This window comes from Poeciliopsis prolifica, unplaced genomic scaffold, assembly GCF_027474105.1.
Source record: "Poeciliopsis prolifica strain line A6 unplaced genomic scaffold, Auburn_PproV2 SCAFFOLD097, whole genome shotgun sequence".
In the NCBI taxonomy this organism is placed as follows: Eukaryota; Metazoa; Chordata; class Actinopteri; order Cyprinodontiformes; family Poeciliidae; genus Poeciliopsis; species Poeciliopsis prolifica.
Window position 1 is genome coordinate 1,079,195 of NW_026562472.1, and position 19,966 is coordinate 1,099,160.

The following is a 19,966-nucleotide window of genomic DNA, read 5'->3' on the forward strand; positions in this document are numbered from 1 at the left end:
TCATGTTTCTACTCAATTTAACTTTTCTAATGAACTCAGAGTATTTTTCTCTCTTTTGTTCCTGCAGATCATCAAACAGATGTACTCTTTACAGATGATCCAGTAAAGAGTCCAAAAATAAAACTGAAAATCTTCAACATCCTGATTGACGTCTGGAAAACATTTGAAATAGAAAATGTTCTGAGGTCAAAGGTCATCATCTTGATCCAGAGTCTCTTTAGACTCAAACTGCTGCACCTTCAACCTCTGAGGATCAGCAGGACACAGAGACGTTCTCTACTTTACAGAGATCAGAACCTGCAGAGAGAAGAAGGAAGGAGAGCAGATCAGTGAGTGTTTCCAGCCTCTCCAGCAGCAGTCAGTGACGCAGCACATCCAGTAGATGGTTTCCAGTCAGACTGATCTCAGAGCTGTGACCAAGATGAACCTGATCAGTTGTTTCCTGTTGAACTGAGAGAAGAAGCATGTCTGAGATCAGATCTGCTGCTGTTTGATGAATGAGGACCACTGTCTCTAGACATGTTGGACGGCTGGACGCTGGAGTCCAGCTGGACGTCCTGGAGACATGGACACAGCAACAACACAGCAAGCTGCTGCTCCTCTGATTGGCTGATTGCTGTCTCTGTGTCCAATCAGGAAGTCTGAACCATTCTCCTCCCACTGAGAAGCTGCAGCTTTACTGGGAACACTGGATCTTTGCTTTGATGCTGACTGGGTTTAGTTCAATATGCTGACAGCAGCTGGACTCACTACAAACATTTACTTACCATACAGTCTCAACGAGATCTTTCAGCTGCTGAACATCTGATTTCTTCAGCTTGTTTCCTCTCAGGTTCAGATATGTCAGACGGGTCGGGTTGGACTTCAGAGCTGAGGCCAAATAATCACAGCTGATCTTTGACAAACTGCAGCTCCTCAACCTGCATAAAGAATAAAAGATGTGAACCAACAGGATGCAGGTTAACCAGTCCAACAGAACCAGTTAAAGATTCTCATGAATATTAATGCCAACAAGCTGCTGCTTCAATAAAGACCTGCTGACTTCAGAACCAGAACCAGAACCAGGTACTGGGTCATGATGTGTTGGAGGATTTTAGTCAATAAAATCATTCCAGGTTCTGATCAAAGTGTTGAAGCATCAATCATTGATTATTGATTTGTTCCTGTCAGATTCCAGAAATTCACTTTTCTAGACTGGATGACCTTTGACCTGCTTGACCTGAGGGGGATTTCTACACACTGGGGTCCGAATGCTGTCCTGTTCTGACCTCAGATCAGCAGGTCCAACTCAGTTACACAGAGAAACTAAATTAAACTCTGGATCCAAGTCCAGGAACAAACTCAGAAATTATTGATTAGATCAGAAGAAATGAACTTTGATTTATGATCAATTATATAGAATTATTCACAGAAATATCAATAATTATATCATTAAAATACCTCAATGTATTCAGTCTGCAGCCTTTAGTCTGTAGAAAACCACAGAGATCCTTCAGTCCAGAACCTTCCGGGTTGGTTCTGAACAGGTCCAGTTCTGTCAGATGGGTCGGGTTGGACTTCAGAGCTGAGAACAGAGACGTCCAGCTGGTCTCTGATAAACTGCAGTGATCCAATCTGAATAAAGAATAAAAGATGTGAACCAACAGGATGCAGTTAAAACTGAAATATGAACAAATAAAGAATAAAAATGTATAAATTAATTTCCCTGAATGTAAAAGAAACATGATGAACTGATTCTAACATGTGATCCAGTCAAACTGGTTTAAAGAGTCCAAACCAGCAGAACCAGAACATTTGATCAACAAAGAAAGTCAAAATTTGTCTCAAAGTTTCTGAGGATCTTAAACTCAGTGGATGTTTTTCTCTCCATGTTTCCTTCCAGGCTCTGGATTCTCCGACTGCTCTGTCCATCATTGATCTGCTGATATTTTATGGCTCCAGTTTTTCTTCATTAATCTATTAATGATGTTTTTCTTGCTGCTTGTATTTTAACTGCAGCTCATTGCTCAGTATGACAGATGGAAACGGGTTGATTTCAATCCTTTTATAATATCATCACATTCTGAAAGTTGATCATTTTGTGCTGATTCAGTTTCTGAACCATCAACTAGAAAATATTGATCCTTTTCTCTGTGAGGTCATTGTGGGTCATTTGGTTCTGGTTCTGAATCGTTCATCAGAGACGCTGCAGAAATGGGAATATTATCATAAAGGAACAACCTGATAGTGAAGATGAATCATTTTAAATCTATTTTCCAGTAAAACACATGAGAATGATTTCAGTGAACTGCTGAAGCTTGCTGCATACAAAGCATTACAAAGGTAAGACCTCACTTCCTGTCCTACAAAATAAGAGCTGAATCAAGATGTTTGAACAAAATGACTTTAACAAAGTCGGTATTTCCTGCAGGACTGTTAATGAATCATCTTGATATTATTTATGTCTCTTAATGTCCAGGATCTCTGCCAGAAGACTGTGGTCATCCTGATAGAGTCTGACTGTCACAACAAACTCAGATTTTCCTCTGGAAGCTGCTCTCACTGGTTTTAGGACGACTGACTTTCATTGCTCCATTAGTGGAATTGACACTAAAATGGAAACTCATCACTTGCTTCCATTTTGTTTTGCTTCCTGCCAACATCAAACTGCTGCATGTGCTGCAGCTCCATATGAGCAGCAGTCAAGTCCCCAGAAAGCTTCCCTGTTTCTAGGAACCGTTTCATCCAGTTAGTCCACTTTCTCTGTCCGTCTCTGTCAGACTGTGAACCTTTAGTCTGAGCTTGTGGAGAACCTCTCCTAACAACCTGCTGCAGATCCATGTGATGCATCTCTGCTGGTTCTGATTCTGGGAGCAGAAACTCATGTCCTGAAGAACCTGCAGCCTGTTGAGCTCAGAGAAAAACTCAGTGGTCTGGATTTATTCAGATGAAGCTGAAGTTGGTTTCTGATTGAATCTTCTGACTCAGGAAGTGGATAAAGGGCCATTCCACCTAATTATTGACTATCAGCATCTTTAATCTGGTCTAGTTAAAACACTGCAACACCTGGACTCTTTAAACCTGGACTGGATCATCATCAACTAATAGCAGAAGATTTAAAACTAATGTGGGATTTATGGATCTTCAATAAAGGGACATTTCATGTTGACCTTTGACCTGCTTGACCTGAGGGGATTTCTACACACTGGGGTCCGAATGCTGTCCTGTTGTGACCTCTTATCAGCAGGTCCAACTCAGTTACACAGAGAAACTAATTTAAACTCTGGATCCAGGAACAAACTCAGAAAATATTGATTAGAACAGAAGAAATGAACTTTGATTTATGATCAATTATATAGAATTATTCACAGAAATAGCAATAATTATATCATTACATACACCAATGTTATCAGTCTGCAGCCTTCAGTCTGTAGAAAACCACAGAGATCCTTCAGTCCAGAACCTTCCAGGTTGGTTCTGTACAGGCCCAGTTCTGTCAGATGGGTCGGGTTGGACTTCAGAGCTGAGAACAGAGACGTCCAGCTGGTTTCTGATAAACTGCAATCATCCAATCTGAATAAAGAATAAAAGATGTGAACCAGCAGGCAAACTAAAACTGAAATATGAACAAATAAATAATAAAAATGTATAAATTAATTTCCCTGAATGTAAAAGAAACATGATGAAGTGATTCTAACATCTGATCCAGTCAAACTGGTTCAAAGAGTCCAAACCAGCAGAACCAGAACATTTGTTCAACAAAAAAACTCAAAGTTTTCTATCAGTCTGGATGAGTTGAGCTATTTCTGCTGGTTCCTGATCATCAGACCCGACTTGGTAACTGGATCAGAACCAGTCAGGTTCTTCATTAATGGCCTTTGGGTTCCTATTAAAGCTGCTGAAAGCCAATGGAGGCCATTATTTCCTCAGGAGACGGTTCCTCTCTGACCCGGCCCAACAGAACCACAGCCTCAGGACAAAGCTGAGGAACCTGCTGCTGCTGCAAACCTCACTTTCATTCATTGCATCTAGATTGCTTTTCTACAATCAGTGGTTTCTTAGACGTTCATTAATGAGGATTTGAACTCGTCAGTGTTTGTGGCTCTGGAGGATCAACATTTCATTCTGATGTAAAGAATCAGAAATAAAAGCATCTGAATCTTTACCAAACTGAAACATCTCCATCATTCATTCACAGCATTTCAATTATTTTACTCATTTTGTTCATCAAAAACATTTTAAAGTGAAAAACAGAAAAACAAAGTTCAATAATCTCAAAGTCTGAAATAAGAAAATAATTAATAAGGTCAAATGTTTTAGATTTTATTCTAATGATTAAACAGGTTGTTTTAAAATAATATATATTAACATTAAATTGATTAACTATTGATTAAAGTATCAATAAATGATTTTATTGTATAAATAGAGAAAACAAACCTCAGAATCTTCACTTTACTGACTGAATTCTCCAGGATCTCAACCAGATGCTTAATATCAGAGTCTCCACCTCCCAGTATGAAGATCTGATTTATTTCCAGTTCAGTCAGATCTGGGTTGGACTTCAGAGCCGAGGCCAAAACTTCACATTCATCCTTTCGGAGCGAACAGTCACCAAGTCTGTGATTAGAGAAGAAATAAATTCAGTTCTAATGAAATCAATCTGGATCATAAACAGACTAAAATATGATAACAGTGATGTCATCATCTGATCAACATCTGATCTTCAATCTACTGAGTTTGACCCCACAGAGAATCTGTGCAGTTCCTGGTTAGAGTCCAGGTTCTGGTTCTGGTTCTGGTCCAGGCTTCATGTCCTCAGACCTTCAGCTGCAGTCAGATGTTGAAGATCTTCTATCATCAGTGAAGGAAAGTTCAGTTTCTCTGCAGCAGCTGATGAAGAGGCTGACTGAGCTGAATGAAGGAAACGACTGGAGATGATGGAGAGGAGGAGGAACTGCTCACAGCTCTGACTTGGACTAGACCGTTTAGATCAAGCAGGAAGTGAGTTCTAAATGAAGTGAGCAGAACAGGAAGTCCAGCTGCTCTGGACCTCTGGCATCTCTGGGTTTGTTGAGCCAATATCTGCTGCATCATCATGAATAATAGTAATATATTGTATAGAAACATGTTTCCCAGCAGCAGGTTATTAAATGCTGCCACAGAGGAAACTGGGAGCAGAACAAACACATGATGCTCCAGTTCTGTCTCCGTTCATCTGCTGGATTTGATGCTTTAACAAAGTAGAAAGTGGACAGTCGTCAACCTGCTGCAGCTAAAAGCTTCACGTTGTTCTGGTCGTCCTGCAGAGCAGCAGCAGAACCGGTCCTGCTGCTCCTTCGGGTCAGAACCGTCCTCTCAGACTGTCGATCTGAGAGGAACTGGGACAAACTGGTTGGAAGAGGGACACATGTCTCTGCAGTGGTCTGTCCATTGTCTCAGAGGAACAAAGGTTTGGATGTGAGGAGAAATTGTTGCTAAACTCCTAAAGAGCTGAAGAGCAAAACCCCTGGAGGAGACGGAGCGTTTGGGTCCAGCAGCATTTTATGGTGAAGCAGTGAAAGTTCTCCAGTAACTAGAAGAGGCTGGATGTCTCCAGAGTTGAAGCTCATGTCTATGCAGGTCTTCATGGAGGACAGCTAACAGCTTCAACAAAGGCTGCAGATGAAGAGTTGATGAGGAAAATGGTTCCAGCTCTGGAAGCAGATTCTCAGAGCTTTGGGAGGATCTGACAGAAACTAGAACTTTTTCTGGAACCAGACGACAAAAACACATTTTGGTCTCATTTACAAACTCAGAGGAAACTAGAGGGAGGAGGATTATTTGAAGGTTAGTCAAAGATCCTTAAATATAATGGAGTAGCGGCTCAATGAGTTTTAGTTTAAAACATTTTTATTATAAAAACAAAAAAATAAATCCAAAAAAAATGAAGTTTAAAGTTTAAAATTTCTCTGGCTGATTGGATCTTAGAGAAAATAGAACTTTTCTGGAGTTCAGGATTTTTTTTATTCATTTCAACCTGAAAATTGATAAAAAGTTAAATATTTTTAAAATAATCAACATGTCTAAAACCAGAAGCTGCATCTGTCCTGGATGAGCTGAATGTTTAGATGTTTGATTGGTTGAAAAATCCAGAGGATGAAGGAAGTAGATAAAGAGCAAAAACATCCAGAATCAACTTGAAGACAGAAGAAGAAACAGGAGGACAATAGAGCTGAATCAGCATCACACAATGAAAACATCTGGACTCACCGAGCCTTTCTGCAGTTCCTCACAGCTGGAAACAGTCTCAGTCGTCCTGATTCTGATGTGTTGTACTTCTCCAGGTCCAACTCATCCAGAACCTCTGACATCTGCAGCATGAAGGCCAGAGCTGAACAGTTAGTCTCTGAGAGCTCCTTCCCTGAATCCAGCAGCCGTTGGATCTCCTGATAAAATGAGACGTCGTTCATCTCCACCAGACAGTAGAAGATGTTGATGCTTCTGGCAGGAGAGATTCTATCAGTGTTCTTCATAAACGGGCCAGAAGAGAATATTTTAGTGCTCTTCATAAATGGGTCAGGAGAGATTGTATCAGTGTTCTTCTCCTTCAGGTTGGTGATGATTCTCTGGATGGTTTCTGGACTGGTCTCTGTCTGACCCAGCAGATCTTCTAAGACTCTCTGGTTGGACTCCACAGTGAGACCATGAAGGAAGCGGACAAACAGGTCCAGGTGGCCATTTTGACTGCGGAGGGATTTCTTCATGACTTTCTTCATGAACTCATCTAGAGATGTTTCTCTGTATTCGTCTCTCAGGAACGTCTTGATCTCCTCTGACTTCCTGCTGGTGAAGCAGTGGAGCATGTAGACTGCAGCCAGAAACTCCTGGATGCTCAGATGAACAAAGGAGTAGACGGAGACGTCGCGTGTCCCTCTCTCTCTTTTAAAAATCTCAGTGAAAACTCCTGAGAACAACGCAGCATCTTGGATGTTGATGCCGCACCGTTTGAGCTCTTTGTCATAGAAGATCAGGTTTCCCTTCAGCAGCTGATCAAAAGCCAGTTTTCCTAGAGACTCAATCAGCTTCCTGTTCTCTGGACTCCAGATAGATTCATTCTCTGGTCCTCCTTCATACTTTTCCCTTTTCATTTTCAGTAGAACCAGCAGGAACTCTATGTACATCTCAGTCAGAGTCTTGGGTAGTTTCTCTCTCTCTCTGGTCTCCATCACATCCTCCAGATCTTTAGCAGTGATCCAGCAGAAGACGGGGATGTGACACATGATGTGGAGACTTTTGGATTTCTGGATGTGGGAGATGATCCTGCTGGCCTTCTCTTCATCATCTCTGAATCTCTTCCTGAAGTATTCCTCCTTCTGGGGGTCAGTGAACCCTCTGACCTCTGTTACCATGTCAACACACTGAGCAGGGATCTGATTGGCTGCTGCAGGTCGTGTGGTTATCCAGAGGAGAGCAGAGGGAAGCAGTTTCCTCCTGATGAGGTTTGTCAGCAGAACATCCAGTGAGGTCGACTTTTCAGGGTCAGTCAACATTGTCCTGTTGTTAAAGTCCAGACTAAATCGACTTTCATCCAGACCATCAAAGATGAACAGAACCTGGAACGATTCAAAGCTGCTGATTCCTTTGGTTTTAGTGAAGCGTTCATGAATCAGTTCTAATAAGCTGAACTTTTCTTCTTTCAGTAAATTCAGTTCTTTGAAGGTGAATGGAAATATGAAATCAATGTTCTGGTTGGTTTTGCCTTCAGCCCAGTCCAGAGTGAACTTCTGTGTTAACAGTGTTTTCCCAATGCCAGCCACGCCCATGGTCATCACTGTTATGATTGGTTGATCTCTTCCAGGTGGGACTTTAAAGATGTCTTCTCTTCTGACTGTTTCTTGTTTCCTGGATGCTGTTTCAATCTGTCTGACCTCATGTTCCTGGTTGACCTCTCTAGTTGACCCCTCTGTGATGTAGAGCTCAGTGTAGATCTGGTTCAGATCGGTTTTATTTCCATGTTCAGCACGCCTTCAGAGAGACTTTGGATCTTCATCTTCAGAGACTCTTTAAGATCAGGCTGATACAGACCAACAATATCTGAAAAAAAAATAAAACAAACAAAATAAAAACAATTTGCTGGACTAATAAAGTGGCCAGTTTGGTTCTTCTTCATAAACTTCGATGAAGGAAACATAATTCAATAATTAGAGAAAGTTATCCCAACGTCAGTCTCAGAGCCGGCCCAAGAAACTAAGCAGCCCCAGGGCCTCCAAGGGGCCCCATCAGTGGACCTAATTTTTTTTATATCAATTTCTATCTCATCACAATGACATAATCACACAATTTCCTCATGAATTGATTTGTTACAATATATTTGATAATGTATGTAGAAATCATAGTTTTAGAGACCTGGTGCTTCCAGAGCCGATCCAAACATCCAAAGCTCCGGTCAGAAGATAAGTGGCAAAACAATGTCTCAAAAAAACAACTTATCCTTCAGGGAGAAAGAAAAAAAAGAATAATAGAAAAAAGCCACGATAAGGTTTGTTTCAATGTGTCTTAGTAATGTAATGTTTATCAAAGAGATTTGTGAAGCTGCTGATAGATTATTAACTTCATTGCCACTTTGAACAATTCAGTTCAACAGCCAAACATTTAAGCTGCGTCTTTGTGTGAAACTGAGTTTTATTTTGAAATGACTTGATTCTCATGGTTGGCTCTGAATATTTCTAAGGTATTTTGGCTTCAAAACGCAGTTTTATAACATTTGATGCTCTTTGAATTGTTCTGAATATTCCATACTCTATGTATGGACATGTTTTCATTCTCTCTCTGTTTTTACTGTTTCTACATGCTCACTGCCACACATTTACAATTCAGACTTAAAAATAAAATGAAACACAGAAGACAACTGTAGTAAAAAACATGATTCAGTGATAAAGTTGGAACAAAACCATCAGAGTCATTGAATCCAGGAGTTTTCAGTAACATCAACTCTTCTGCATCATGTCATCATTGTCCTTATAGAAACAGAAAAATGTTTCCACCCTTCATTTTTCAGTCTTTATGAAAGAAATCTGGAGAAAAAGCGTTAATCTGCCAAAGAAATGACTCATTATGTCGATAATGTTCACATTTAAAATGACTTTCCTCAGATTGTTAGTATTATTACATTTTGCATTCATACTGTAAATATATATAATGCAGTCTGTGTTATAATGTCAGAGTGAATAAAGGTTTCTGTTCTAGTTGTTGGTCCCCAGATTGTCCTCCACTCCTCTGTTGCTGCTGCAGCTCTGCTGTCCTCACATTCATCTGCCTGATTGTTCTCCAACAACGTTTGGATCACAAACTATTCACTTCCTGAAGAAGCTTTTCTGTAACATAACTCCTTATTATATTCTACATTTACCATCATCTCCAGGCTGAACCTCAACCTTGAACCAGGAGCTTTTCAGAGACTTCAGTGACCTCTGAGGTTGCTCAAAATCACTTTCTGCCTCGTGAAAACCATTTTAGTTTTTGAAGTAGATCACATTAAAGATGCTCAAGGTAGTGAGAAATTACGTGGAATTGTCCTTTAGTCATTTTCTGAATTGTAAGATGCAATTTTCCAGCAGAACCTTAACGGCCTGCTATAATAACCAATAAAAGTAGAATAAAAATCATTTTCAGCAAGATCAGATTAATCATATTGGCAGGTGGGCAATTTGCTGACCCAGAACTTTTGTCACCTCTCTTTCTTTTATTGTTTTATTATTCACTTTATTTCTGTTATTCTAAACATAACATTAATATCAACCAATACCCTGAGCCATCCTTTCTGCTATTTCATCCCCCTTAAACTCATAATGTGCTGAAACACAAATAAAATTATCTGTAAGAATCATCAAATTGATTCTATGAAATGTTTTATTTAGAGCTGCTCATTTTAAATTAAAAACAATAATAATAATTATTATAATGATAATAATACAGACCTTATGGCACTTAAATAACTTAGAAATAATATAATATGTAGGAGAAAACATAAAATACAGAAACCCTCAGCTATGAGCTTGACAATGTCTATGATTTTAACTAAAATGTGCAGATTCATCATATTATGATTATTTTAACTTGCTGCAACATGACCCTTCAGAGTAAGAGTCTTCACTTCTCATTTTAAAATGAACAAAATAAAGTCAAATTTGTACATTTATCTTGTGGCCATTTTTTGAACAGGCTGAAATTACATGAATAGTTTCTAAAGTCGAGTTACTGACCACAAAAAGACTTTTAAACCTTAAATGTCCAAATCTCAACTAAAGACGTGGATCTGGAAGGAAGAAGCTCTGATTGGACATGTTCAGTCTCACCTGGAGCACGGCTGCTCTGATTGGCTGTCAGTCCAGATCCTGTTCTGGGTTGTTTCCCACACTGGGGGCAGCTGGTACAGCCCGGATCCATCAGAACATTCTGACCCAAAGCACAGCAAGATGGAAGCTCCTCCTCATTAAAGCTCCTCCTGTGAAGACATTTCTTCATCACTGAAATATTCACTAGCAACAGGCTGGAGCTGACATGTTCATGAAGGTCCACAAAGAACCAGGGACCAGAAACTGGGTCAGAACAGAACCTCAGAACATTGATGATTTCTGGTTTTAAGTACTTCATTGAATTATATTTGGTATGATGACTGATGCCAGTGTTCCCAGTCTGGAAGATGCTGGTTTCACTGCTTCAGTGGGTTTACAGACAATCTGAATTGTTGCTCCTCACATGTTTTTGTTTTCATGCAACATTTTAATCCATATTAATTCATTCAGACCTTCATTCAAACTAATTTACTGACCAACATCCTTCATGTCTAACTTTAAATTAATAAGTAAGAAAATTAAGTTACTGTTTATTAAAACACTGAGATCAACCAGTTAATTTAAATTTTATCTCTATAGATTCACATGAATCAGTTAGAAACTGGTTTCTTACTTTCTGTCTGAGGGTCCAGGTTCATTACTGAACTCTGGGTTGTTTTCTTTGGACCAGTCACTCCTCATAGATGGACTGATGGATCCTGGAGGTTCTTTTAGATCCAGATCTTCCATCTTCTGGACCTTTTGAGAGAGAAACCAGAACCAGTCAGTCCCAGTGATCCAGTTCCAGTAACTGGAAGCAGAAAGCTGGTTCCCATCATGTGTTCAGAGTATCAGAGTGAATCAGGTGAATGAAGGAGTGAACATTTGACTCTACTGTAAATCTGTATGGAGGGAGTCAGTGTGCAGGAGGTTCTGAGGGAGCAGCAGCTCAGGTCGGGTCCACAGCTCTCCTCCAAACAGAACCGGGTCCAGCTGGATCTCAGCAACATGTCAGCCTCTGTGTGCAGCTCAGCAGGATTTCCTCTCAGCTAAAGAGTCACAAAGCAGCTTTCAGGGACCACAGCATCCAGCTGAGGTACCAGCTGGACCCACTGCAGGAATCATGGGTAAATACCAGCTGGATCCACTGCAAGGAATCATGGTAAATGCCAGCTGGATCCACTGCAAGGAATCATGGGTAAACAGCTGCAGTATCACAATATCACAGGAAGTCAGCCATTTTGGATTGAAGTTCCGATTTTCACCCATTTTTGCCGTTTACAGCCTTCGTATTTGATCGAACTCCTTAGGGATTTTGATTCATCGGCTTCAAACTCGGTCAGTCTGTTCATAAGGCATGTCCCATCTAAAGTTATCAAACTGTGAGTTTTTGAGCATGCTGAAGGGGTGTCACCAGGGGTCAAAGTTCACCTACTCGCCATGAAAATATAAACTGTTTTATCTCCTACACAGAAACTCACTGAGTCACCAAAGTTACTGTGATTGATCATCATTGGGTCTCCTTCAATACCATATGGTCGAAAACTAACTTTGACTATTCCCTGAACATCAAGATTCATAACTTCCAAATGCAAGATCACAGCTGCATCACACTTCGTATGACGTCTTTCTGCAGACCAGTCCTGATCACATTTACATGGTCACTTGATGACATCACCTTTGCCCTGCCCACTTTTAACAGGCAGTCACCAGTTTTTTATTTTTTTGCAGTATGTTTTACTTTTATTCTATGATTTATATGGGTTTCATCCTGTGAAAACTGACTGTATATCTCCTGTCTACATCCACCGATCTGCACCAGATCTTTTGTGAAGATCCATAAGTACCGCCTGAGTTGACTAACATGCGGGCCTCAACCCGCGGCGGCCAAAAGGCCGAGCAGCGCTTGGCTGCGAGGGATGCATGACGCCGCTGTGCGGCTTTAATCTTCATTTTTACCTCACAAATGTGTCAATCATCAGTAACAGTGTTATTACCACAAATCAACCTATTAGTGAAGTAAAATTGTAAAATGTTCACAATAAAGCATTTTATTTAACCCGTGACTAATCCTGTCTAGATGAGGAAGTTAATCAAGTAAACTGGAGCCGAGCGACCCGGTGGTGGAGAACCCGGGAAGCTGCAGTGGTTCATCGGTTAGAAAGGCTCCAGAGAGCCGAGAGAAACACGGAGAGACACGGAGCGGCAACACTTACTGTTATTTACAAGTCAACAAGTTGTTTTCCTCCTGCGACTCAAAGTGGATGCTGTTCTGAAGGAACCCAAAGTTGCTTTCAGTTTCTTTTCCACATGACTTCACGTGACTCACAGAGTGAAACAACAAAACTAGAATAAAGATTGAAAACCTTCAGTATTTAGATTTTGCTTTTAATGAAGCAGATCCAAAACTGATCAGCTTTTTTCATGGATTCAGCAGAAAACCAGCAGAACAAACAGGTTTTGGTGGAGGATTGATTAATTACTCAACCAGATGATTTGCTGAAGTCATTAAACTTTATCAGGTCGAATAAAATCAACTGAAATTAATGTTGTTAAAAAGTCACTGCAGGCTAATAAATGGAAAAGAAAATTAAACTTACTTCACAAAAATCCTCCCAAAAGATTAACCGTGGATAAATTTGAGAATCAAAGCCTGAAAAATAGAAACAATAAAATGTGCTTGTGATCAAATCCAACCCGCTGAGATCAGAGAATAGAGCAGGATGAAAATATCTAATGGAGAAAAATTAAATATAAAAGGTTTTTTCAAAGTAAACACGATTAACTGAATTCACCTGTAAGTTCATTTTAGCTTGTTAATTATTTTACCAGAAATCATGACTGTGTAAATGTCTTAGGATATGATATCAACAGTAAAATGTGGTTCTGGAGCCAAATCATCACAATTATTCTGTTTTCCAGAAAAATACAATTTCCATAAATATTCTCCTGAATCTAAACTGGAAATTCACCATGTTGGCAAACAAACCAGTTATTTATTTAATCAGGAAACTTAAGTGTGAGATTTACTTACGAAATATAGACATATCTATACTCAAATAAGACATCTATTTGTTAAATCAGCTGTCAGTTCTTTCGACAGACCATAATAATATTTATAATGAGAAAGATATAAACGTAATCAACTTATTAGTCAGAAACCAGCTGCAGCTCCACAAACACCTCTAAATTCAGAGCGGGGTATTTCCGCCTCTGGGTTTTAACTAATCACCGTTTTATCATCTCTGTTGTGCAGGACCGGGAACCAGTTACCCCAGTGCGCGGGCTCCTGTACGGGGACGCCACCACCGTTTGGCGCAACGTAAGCCATCCTGTCCTCCCAAACAGACTCCAGGACCGGTTGTGGCGCGCCGGAGTCGGTGAGGCACCTGCTGTGGGAGTGCAGCGCTGCTGAGGACCTGTGGGCAACGGCCGGCTCCTCGCAATTCCCACACTTGCCGGCAGGGGGGTCCTCAATGCACAGCTTATGCTGTACGGGGTGAGCCAACAGAAATTTACAAAAACAGACTTTGCAGAGGTGTGGCTCACCCTAGCCACCATCAAAGACGCCATTTGGACCTCCAGAAAACTGCTGGTGAGCAGGCGCAGGCAGATCCCCCCCGTGGCTGTGATCCGGATGGCGGCAGCAAGAAGAGCTGCAGGTGGCGCGCCGAGGACACAGCACCAAGAATCGCCTGCGCCTCCGTGGACAGAGGTCCCGGCAGCGGCGGCCTGGCTCTCAGTGTCAGGCAGGTGGGAAGGAGCACCAGGGTGGACCCCCGCTGGGCGCCATCACTGTTTGGAAGGACGGGGTGACTCCGGACCCCGGTCCTGCATAACTTTGAACTGTGATGTTTTTTATTCTTGTTTCTTATCTGCTTTTAGTTTAATTTAAATAACGAGACTGTATTTTAAAGAAAGATTTAAAAAAAATTTCTGGATAACTGCCATAAATGCCATGTTTTTAAAATGTCCCAAGTATCAATAAACTTTTTCGAAAGAAAAACAAACCGCCTCTGGTGGCCACAATAGGAACTACGGTCTCCATAATGCATTGTTTACGTTTAAAATCCACTTAATGTGGAGTTTAGAGAAAAACTGACTCTATCAACCGTTTTCTGACTCAATTTTTTATGACATTTTTTTTAATTCACTGTTGTAATGAAGAGAGTTTTAAATAATAAAATAAAGCTGCTATGTTAAACTCTTTGCAGGACGTTTTTTCTGATCAGAATCAGACTGAATAAAAACCTGCAGTGACTCTTATTTAACGACATTAAACATATGCTGACTTGAACTGACTTGATAAAAGTGAACATTAAAACAAAAATGTACTTGACGAATGTCTGTTGTTGCGATATTTCACCACCAGAGGGCAGTATGAACTCACCCAACCACCTCAAAACTGATAAACTCAACTTTTCACGAACAGTTCTGACTCAATCCTGTAGATAGAAATCAATATATTTCGGACTTGTATGTGATTAGAGATGGAAATGTATAATTAAAATAATTCAGACCACAAGGTAAACAACAGATACTTAGAAATATATATTGAATAATGATCAATTTGATCGATATAATTGGATGAAACTGAAGTCACGCTGCTGTTCAGCATCAGAGTTTAGACCCACAGCTGCTGATAATCAGCTTGTGTGAGCTGTGAACTTTGAGATGTCTCCAACCGGCACTCACTGAGAGTGTCTTTTAGATTTTTATATAAATACAAATATAAATATTCAAGGTTAGGAGACTATACAGGTTGATAATCTTTGTTTGCCCCTGGGACCTGTTTTTCTTTTATCTTTGAAGCAATGAGTTTGTCACTTTGGAGACGGAGGCCAGGGTGACAGTTAGCCTGGTAGGAGAATGGGTCGTTTGCAAACAACCCAGAGTCTCGGGAACTGAACTTTACGACCCCAGAGGGAACTGAACCAGAGAATCCCGGGAACGGAGCAGAATGCCTGCAGTCACAATTGCCCTGACAGGAGGACAAGGGCACCACAGGTGCCAACCAGGGAGAAAGAGTTGACACCGAGCAGGAGAGTGGATCAAAGGCTAGATTTCCCAAGAAACTCTAGTTTTATGGTCCAGAGAGACAACAAACAACTGTGACATCAGGAGACGCAAAGACAGTACCTTGAGAATGTGTATTGTGTTTGCCACTCCTTCTATGCAAATGTTGTAATTAAGCTACGCCTCAATGTAAAAAATATGCAGTTGCAGAGAAGCACGTTAGAACTGGTCCGGAGACAGAGATAACGGGATGACTCTGGGCAGAGTTCTCCGTCAATTGGAAGATTGCATAAGAAAATTTAACCGTTTCCCTGTGTCCTCATTAATGTCCGCAAGAGTGTTAGGTAATAGATCCAACAGTCTGTATCAGAACTGTAGCGATAATAATAATAATAATAATAATAATAATAATAATACTAATAATAATAATAATAGAAGCAGAACTGGGCCCCTCTCAGGAATTCAAATAATTGACTTTGAATTTCTTTCAACTGCGGATGTTTTCAACTCTGGAGCTGCTTCTGGTTCACACTGACAGAGAAAATTTCAATGAACCCAGGAGAAGAATCTGCCTTCATTTATCTTACTGGGAATCAGTTATCTTGGTTTTCTTTAGTTTATTCTCTGTTTCTGTTTCAAAATGTTTCACCTGCAGCTGTTATCTTTGGATAAAAGCTAATGAGAGCTATCTCCTTAAACTGTTGACCACAATTTAATCAATAGACCCCAATTGTAAGTTTTGAAAACAGTCATTCATTCTGAACTTGTCATGTCACAAAGAAATTATTTGGCCTCAATTTCAAAGTTGAGGCCAAATAATGAGCCACTTCTTCCAGCTGTTCTTCCACATCCCAAGATACTGTTGAAATAGAATTTTAATTCTCAACAATACTTTCTGATTCTTAGCACTAATAAATGAACAGGTCTTGCAGTAATTGTGGCTACATCAGCGCTTCCTCTTTCTCATCCACCAGCTTCAACACAAAGTTAAACGCTTGCATTCAAATAATGATGTATGACAGATTTTAGATAATTTTTTCCTGCATAATGTGCATTGCATGTATTCTACGTTGGGCAAACGTATCTTGAACGACAATATTAAATAAAAGTAGAAGAAGCAATAAAAACTTGAATGTCAAACCTGAACTTCCGTTTCCAGCTTCTCTTCTGACCGTACAGGTGAGTGCTTCTCTGATTGGCCTGTAGGTGGCGGTAATGCACCTGAAGTTGGTTTGCAGCCGCCACTGACACCCTGTAGTAGTAGAAGAAGAAGAAGATAATTAACACCGCTTCTGTATTTCATTTAAAACCGACCTGCTTTGCTCGGTAAGTTGTTGGTTTTTCTATTTATTTGTGTCATATTGTGACCGAGCATCTGGACCCATGCAGGTTGTTAGCTGCGCTTTAATAAAAGTGTCATTTTGTGTTGCTTCGTAAACATTCCGCCACTCGGATCTCCTCTTTGATTCTAAGTTCTGGTTGGGAAATGTCGAGCTCTTTATTATTAATGTTGCAGTTTCCTCTGGTTGGCGTCATAAGGGCAGGAAAAGTCCTGGTTCAGTTGAACCAGGAGGAAAACCACCGCTTCCTTTATTCCAAAAAGTCAGAACTGCGCATGTCTCACATCTTAAATAGTCCCACAATGATGACGTCAGTGAAGAGGCCGGGTCCAGTCCTCACTCTGCAGCCTGCGCCTCTCGATGAAGTGTTTACTCAGTGTTTTATTGAAGTTTGTAAAAATTGTGGCGGTAGCCCTGTGACGTCACTTCCACATCCAAAAAAATAAACTACAAATAAATAATAGAACCAAATAACTTTCTATTCCACAGCAGATTTGACATTAATTTCATAATTATCTATTAAGTTTTCTCTGTAATGAGTTTCTGTAAAAGAAATCTAAAATAAATATCAATTCCTATTTTGTGTTTTTGAGACAAACATTTTTCCAATTGCAACTTCATGAATGTTTTTAGAAATATTTGAAAACTGAATTTTGTACAATAAATCTGTTCCACAAGTTTTAATCTTATAAAATTTGATGAAAAGTTAAATTATGATATTGACAATTTCATCCTCTGTCAAAGTTTTTATTTATTCTAAAAATCACTTCCATTTTTAAAGTGAAATGATTTTATTCAATAAAGTGCTTAAACATTGCAACATCACAAAATCCTAATATTTATACCAATATATTAACTTAATTTAAGATTTAAATTCATCTCTCATTTGTTACATTTTCTGTTTTTCTTTCTTTCCTCACAGTTAGTTTGCGACGATTGTTTTTTATTTCTTTTTTCTGCTCAGTTTATGAGAACTACGTAGTAAGAAAAGAACTTTGAACATGAACAGTTCTGAACTGAACTGGTTCTGTTTCAAATGAATTAATTAGTTCTTGTTTTCTCCTCAGTTCAGAATCTCAGGATGAGAACTGAAGACGATCTGCCACCGTTTCCCCGCCCCTCCTGGTCTTGATCCTGATTCTGGTTCTGGTCCTGGTTCTGGTCCTGGTTCTGATCCTGATCTTGGTTCTGATCCTGGTTCTGGTCGTTCGTCGCTCCTGGTGGTTCTGTTCGGCCCGTTTGCGCTCCGCGTCCTCGTCATGGTGGGCTTTGTTTAGTCCAGCCGTCTGCAGCTTTTCCAATCCAGAGACATTTTTTGCTTTTCCAGGTAAATAAACGGGTCCAGAGCCACAAAATGACATTTTAAAATATTTACTTCATTATTTAGCTGTTACAGGAAATATTTTAAAAGAAAAACAAACTTCCTGAAAAAAATGTTTTTATATAGGATGTTTATATTTACACATGGCTTTTATTTTAATATCAAGAAAAATACATCTAAATAAAATAATGATGAATCAATTATTAAAATAAGAGTCAGCTAATTTGGTAATTGATAAATCAGTAACTTAAGTATTGACTCTTAAATGTTAATTTGCTGGAAAAATAACATTCAGATGTAATTAAACCAAAACTGAACATAAAATCTATAATTTTACATTTAAAATAGAATAAAATCTTGTTGTAAATATTTTCTACTCAGAAGTCATTAAACTGCAGTTTTAGCTTCACCAGGTTCAAATTCTGCAAAAAATAAAAACATCTTATTCACTATTAATTAATTTTTCATCAAATTAAAAAATTGAATAAAATTATTATCTCAGTCCTGCATTCTGTGAAGTTTAACGTGTTTTTAGAAATACAAATTCTTTGCTACAATTTATCAAGCGTTTATTAAAGAAATGCTATTGCATTTTAGGCAACAAAGTGTTTTATTGTTTAAAAAATAAATTAATTAGTTTGTAATTTACTCCTAATATTACAGAAAAAAGGCTCAAATAGTTTGGTGATTGATAACTAAAATATAAGTTCAATAAATACCACTTGCCTAATATTTACATTTTAAATTTAATACTTAAAAAATCCTGTGTGTAAATATTTTCTATCCAAAACTCCTTAAGTGTCACTTTTAGCTTCACCAAGTAAAAAGAAAATATCTTAACCAATTATTAATTGATTATTTAATAAAATAATCAACAGATCAGTTCTCCTCTCTATTGACAAGCAGCTAGAAATTATCGAGTGTTCAAGAAAGAAATTCTGTTATTAAATTTTAGGCAATAAATGTTTATTTTCATATTTAAAATAGTGGCTGAACTATTTCATTATTTTCATCTTTTATTTCTAATATTGTAGAAAAAGTTTAAAGTGAAAAATACTCAAAATGTGATTTTGATGTTTATCACATTTTGTTACTTAAACACTTTTAAAGTCATTTTGTTGTGAAAATGAAAAAGTAATTTTCACTAAAAAGTGTAAAATGGTTAAATTTGTATGTTTTCTTTGTTAAACTTGAGTTTGTGATCTTTAGTCCTAATGAGCTGCAGGCTGCAGAGCTCTGCTTTAATTAGTCTAACTTACCTTCATCACTGCTGAAGACTCTGAAAACTCTCCTGTTTGTATCAATGTGACTCTGCTCGGCTTTGTCGGGCTTTAATTGTTCCCTCTGAGGTGGAGGCCCAGAGAAAGTATTTCTGTGTAAAGATGAAGAAATAAAGCTGGAGTCTGTGAGAAGCCGAGTCCTGCTGGTGGATTTACTGCTGAACAGACGAAGGTCTGCAGGAGCCCAACGAGTCGCTGCAGAGAATCTGGAAAGTCTTTGGTCTGAAGATGAAGAGAATCTGAAGACCTGAAGCTCCAAGCTGTCATCAATCCTCTGATCAACACGTTTCCTCGCCTCTTTTCTTCCCTCGCCAGGTTTTTCCACAAAATTTGACACAGTGTGAAAATGTGGTGATTTTTTTGTGACAAATTTACGCGGAAATGATTCATTTTTGTAATGATCAATAGCTCAGAGGAATAAGAAGTGGACTGGGAGTCCACAGGTTGCAGGTTCGAGTCCTGAACTCTACCAATTTTACTTTAATTTTTCCTTTATTTGAGTCAAAACACAACAAGATCCTTGCTGGACTCAAAACCAACAACCTTTAGATAAGCAGCCTGTATTCCTCCTCTCTCCGCCACTAGCTCATCTACACTAAATAGCTTTTTTTTTAAACTTGTCTTCTGTTTTGGAGGATTTGGGTGAAAAAGGGGCGTTTACTGTGACAACTGGAGGCGTGGCTTCAGAATCGTCTCTGATCCAGGAGAAAAACTCAA

At 39.2% G+C, this 19,966-nt stretch overlaps 1 protein-coding gene across 1 annotated transcript; it reads right to left on the reverse strand.

Annotated features, from left to right (window-relative positions):
• Nucleotides 1-17: 17 nt before the first annotated feature.
• LOC129353801 (NLR family CARD domain-containing protein 3-like) lies at nucleotides 18-16,788 on the reverse strand. The gene is given in 10 exon segments (XM_055023239.1): nucleotides 18-297; nucleotides 768-920; nucleotides 1,441-1,614; nucleotides 3,379-3,552; nucleotides 4,417-4,596; nucleotides 6,229-7,981; nucleotides 7,984-8,052; nucleotides 10,314-10,462; nucleotides 10,927-11,051; nucleotides 16,450-16,788. Coding segments are annotated over 10 exon segments (2,946 nt in total). The 5' UTR covers nucleotides 16,612-16,788; the 3' UTR covers nucleotides 18-290.
• Nucleotides 16,789-19,966: the final 3,178 nt, after the last annotated feature.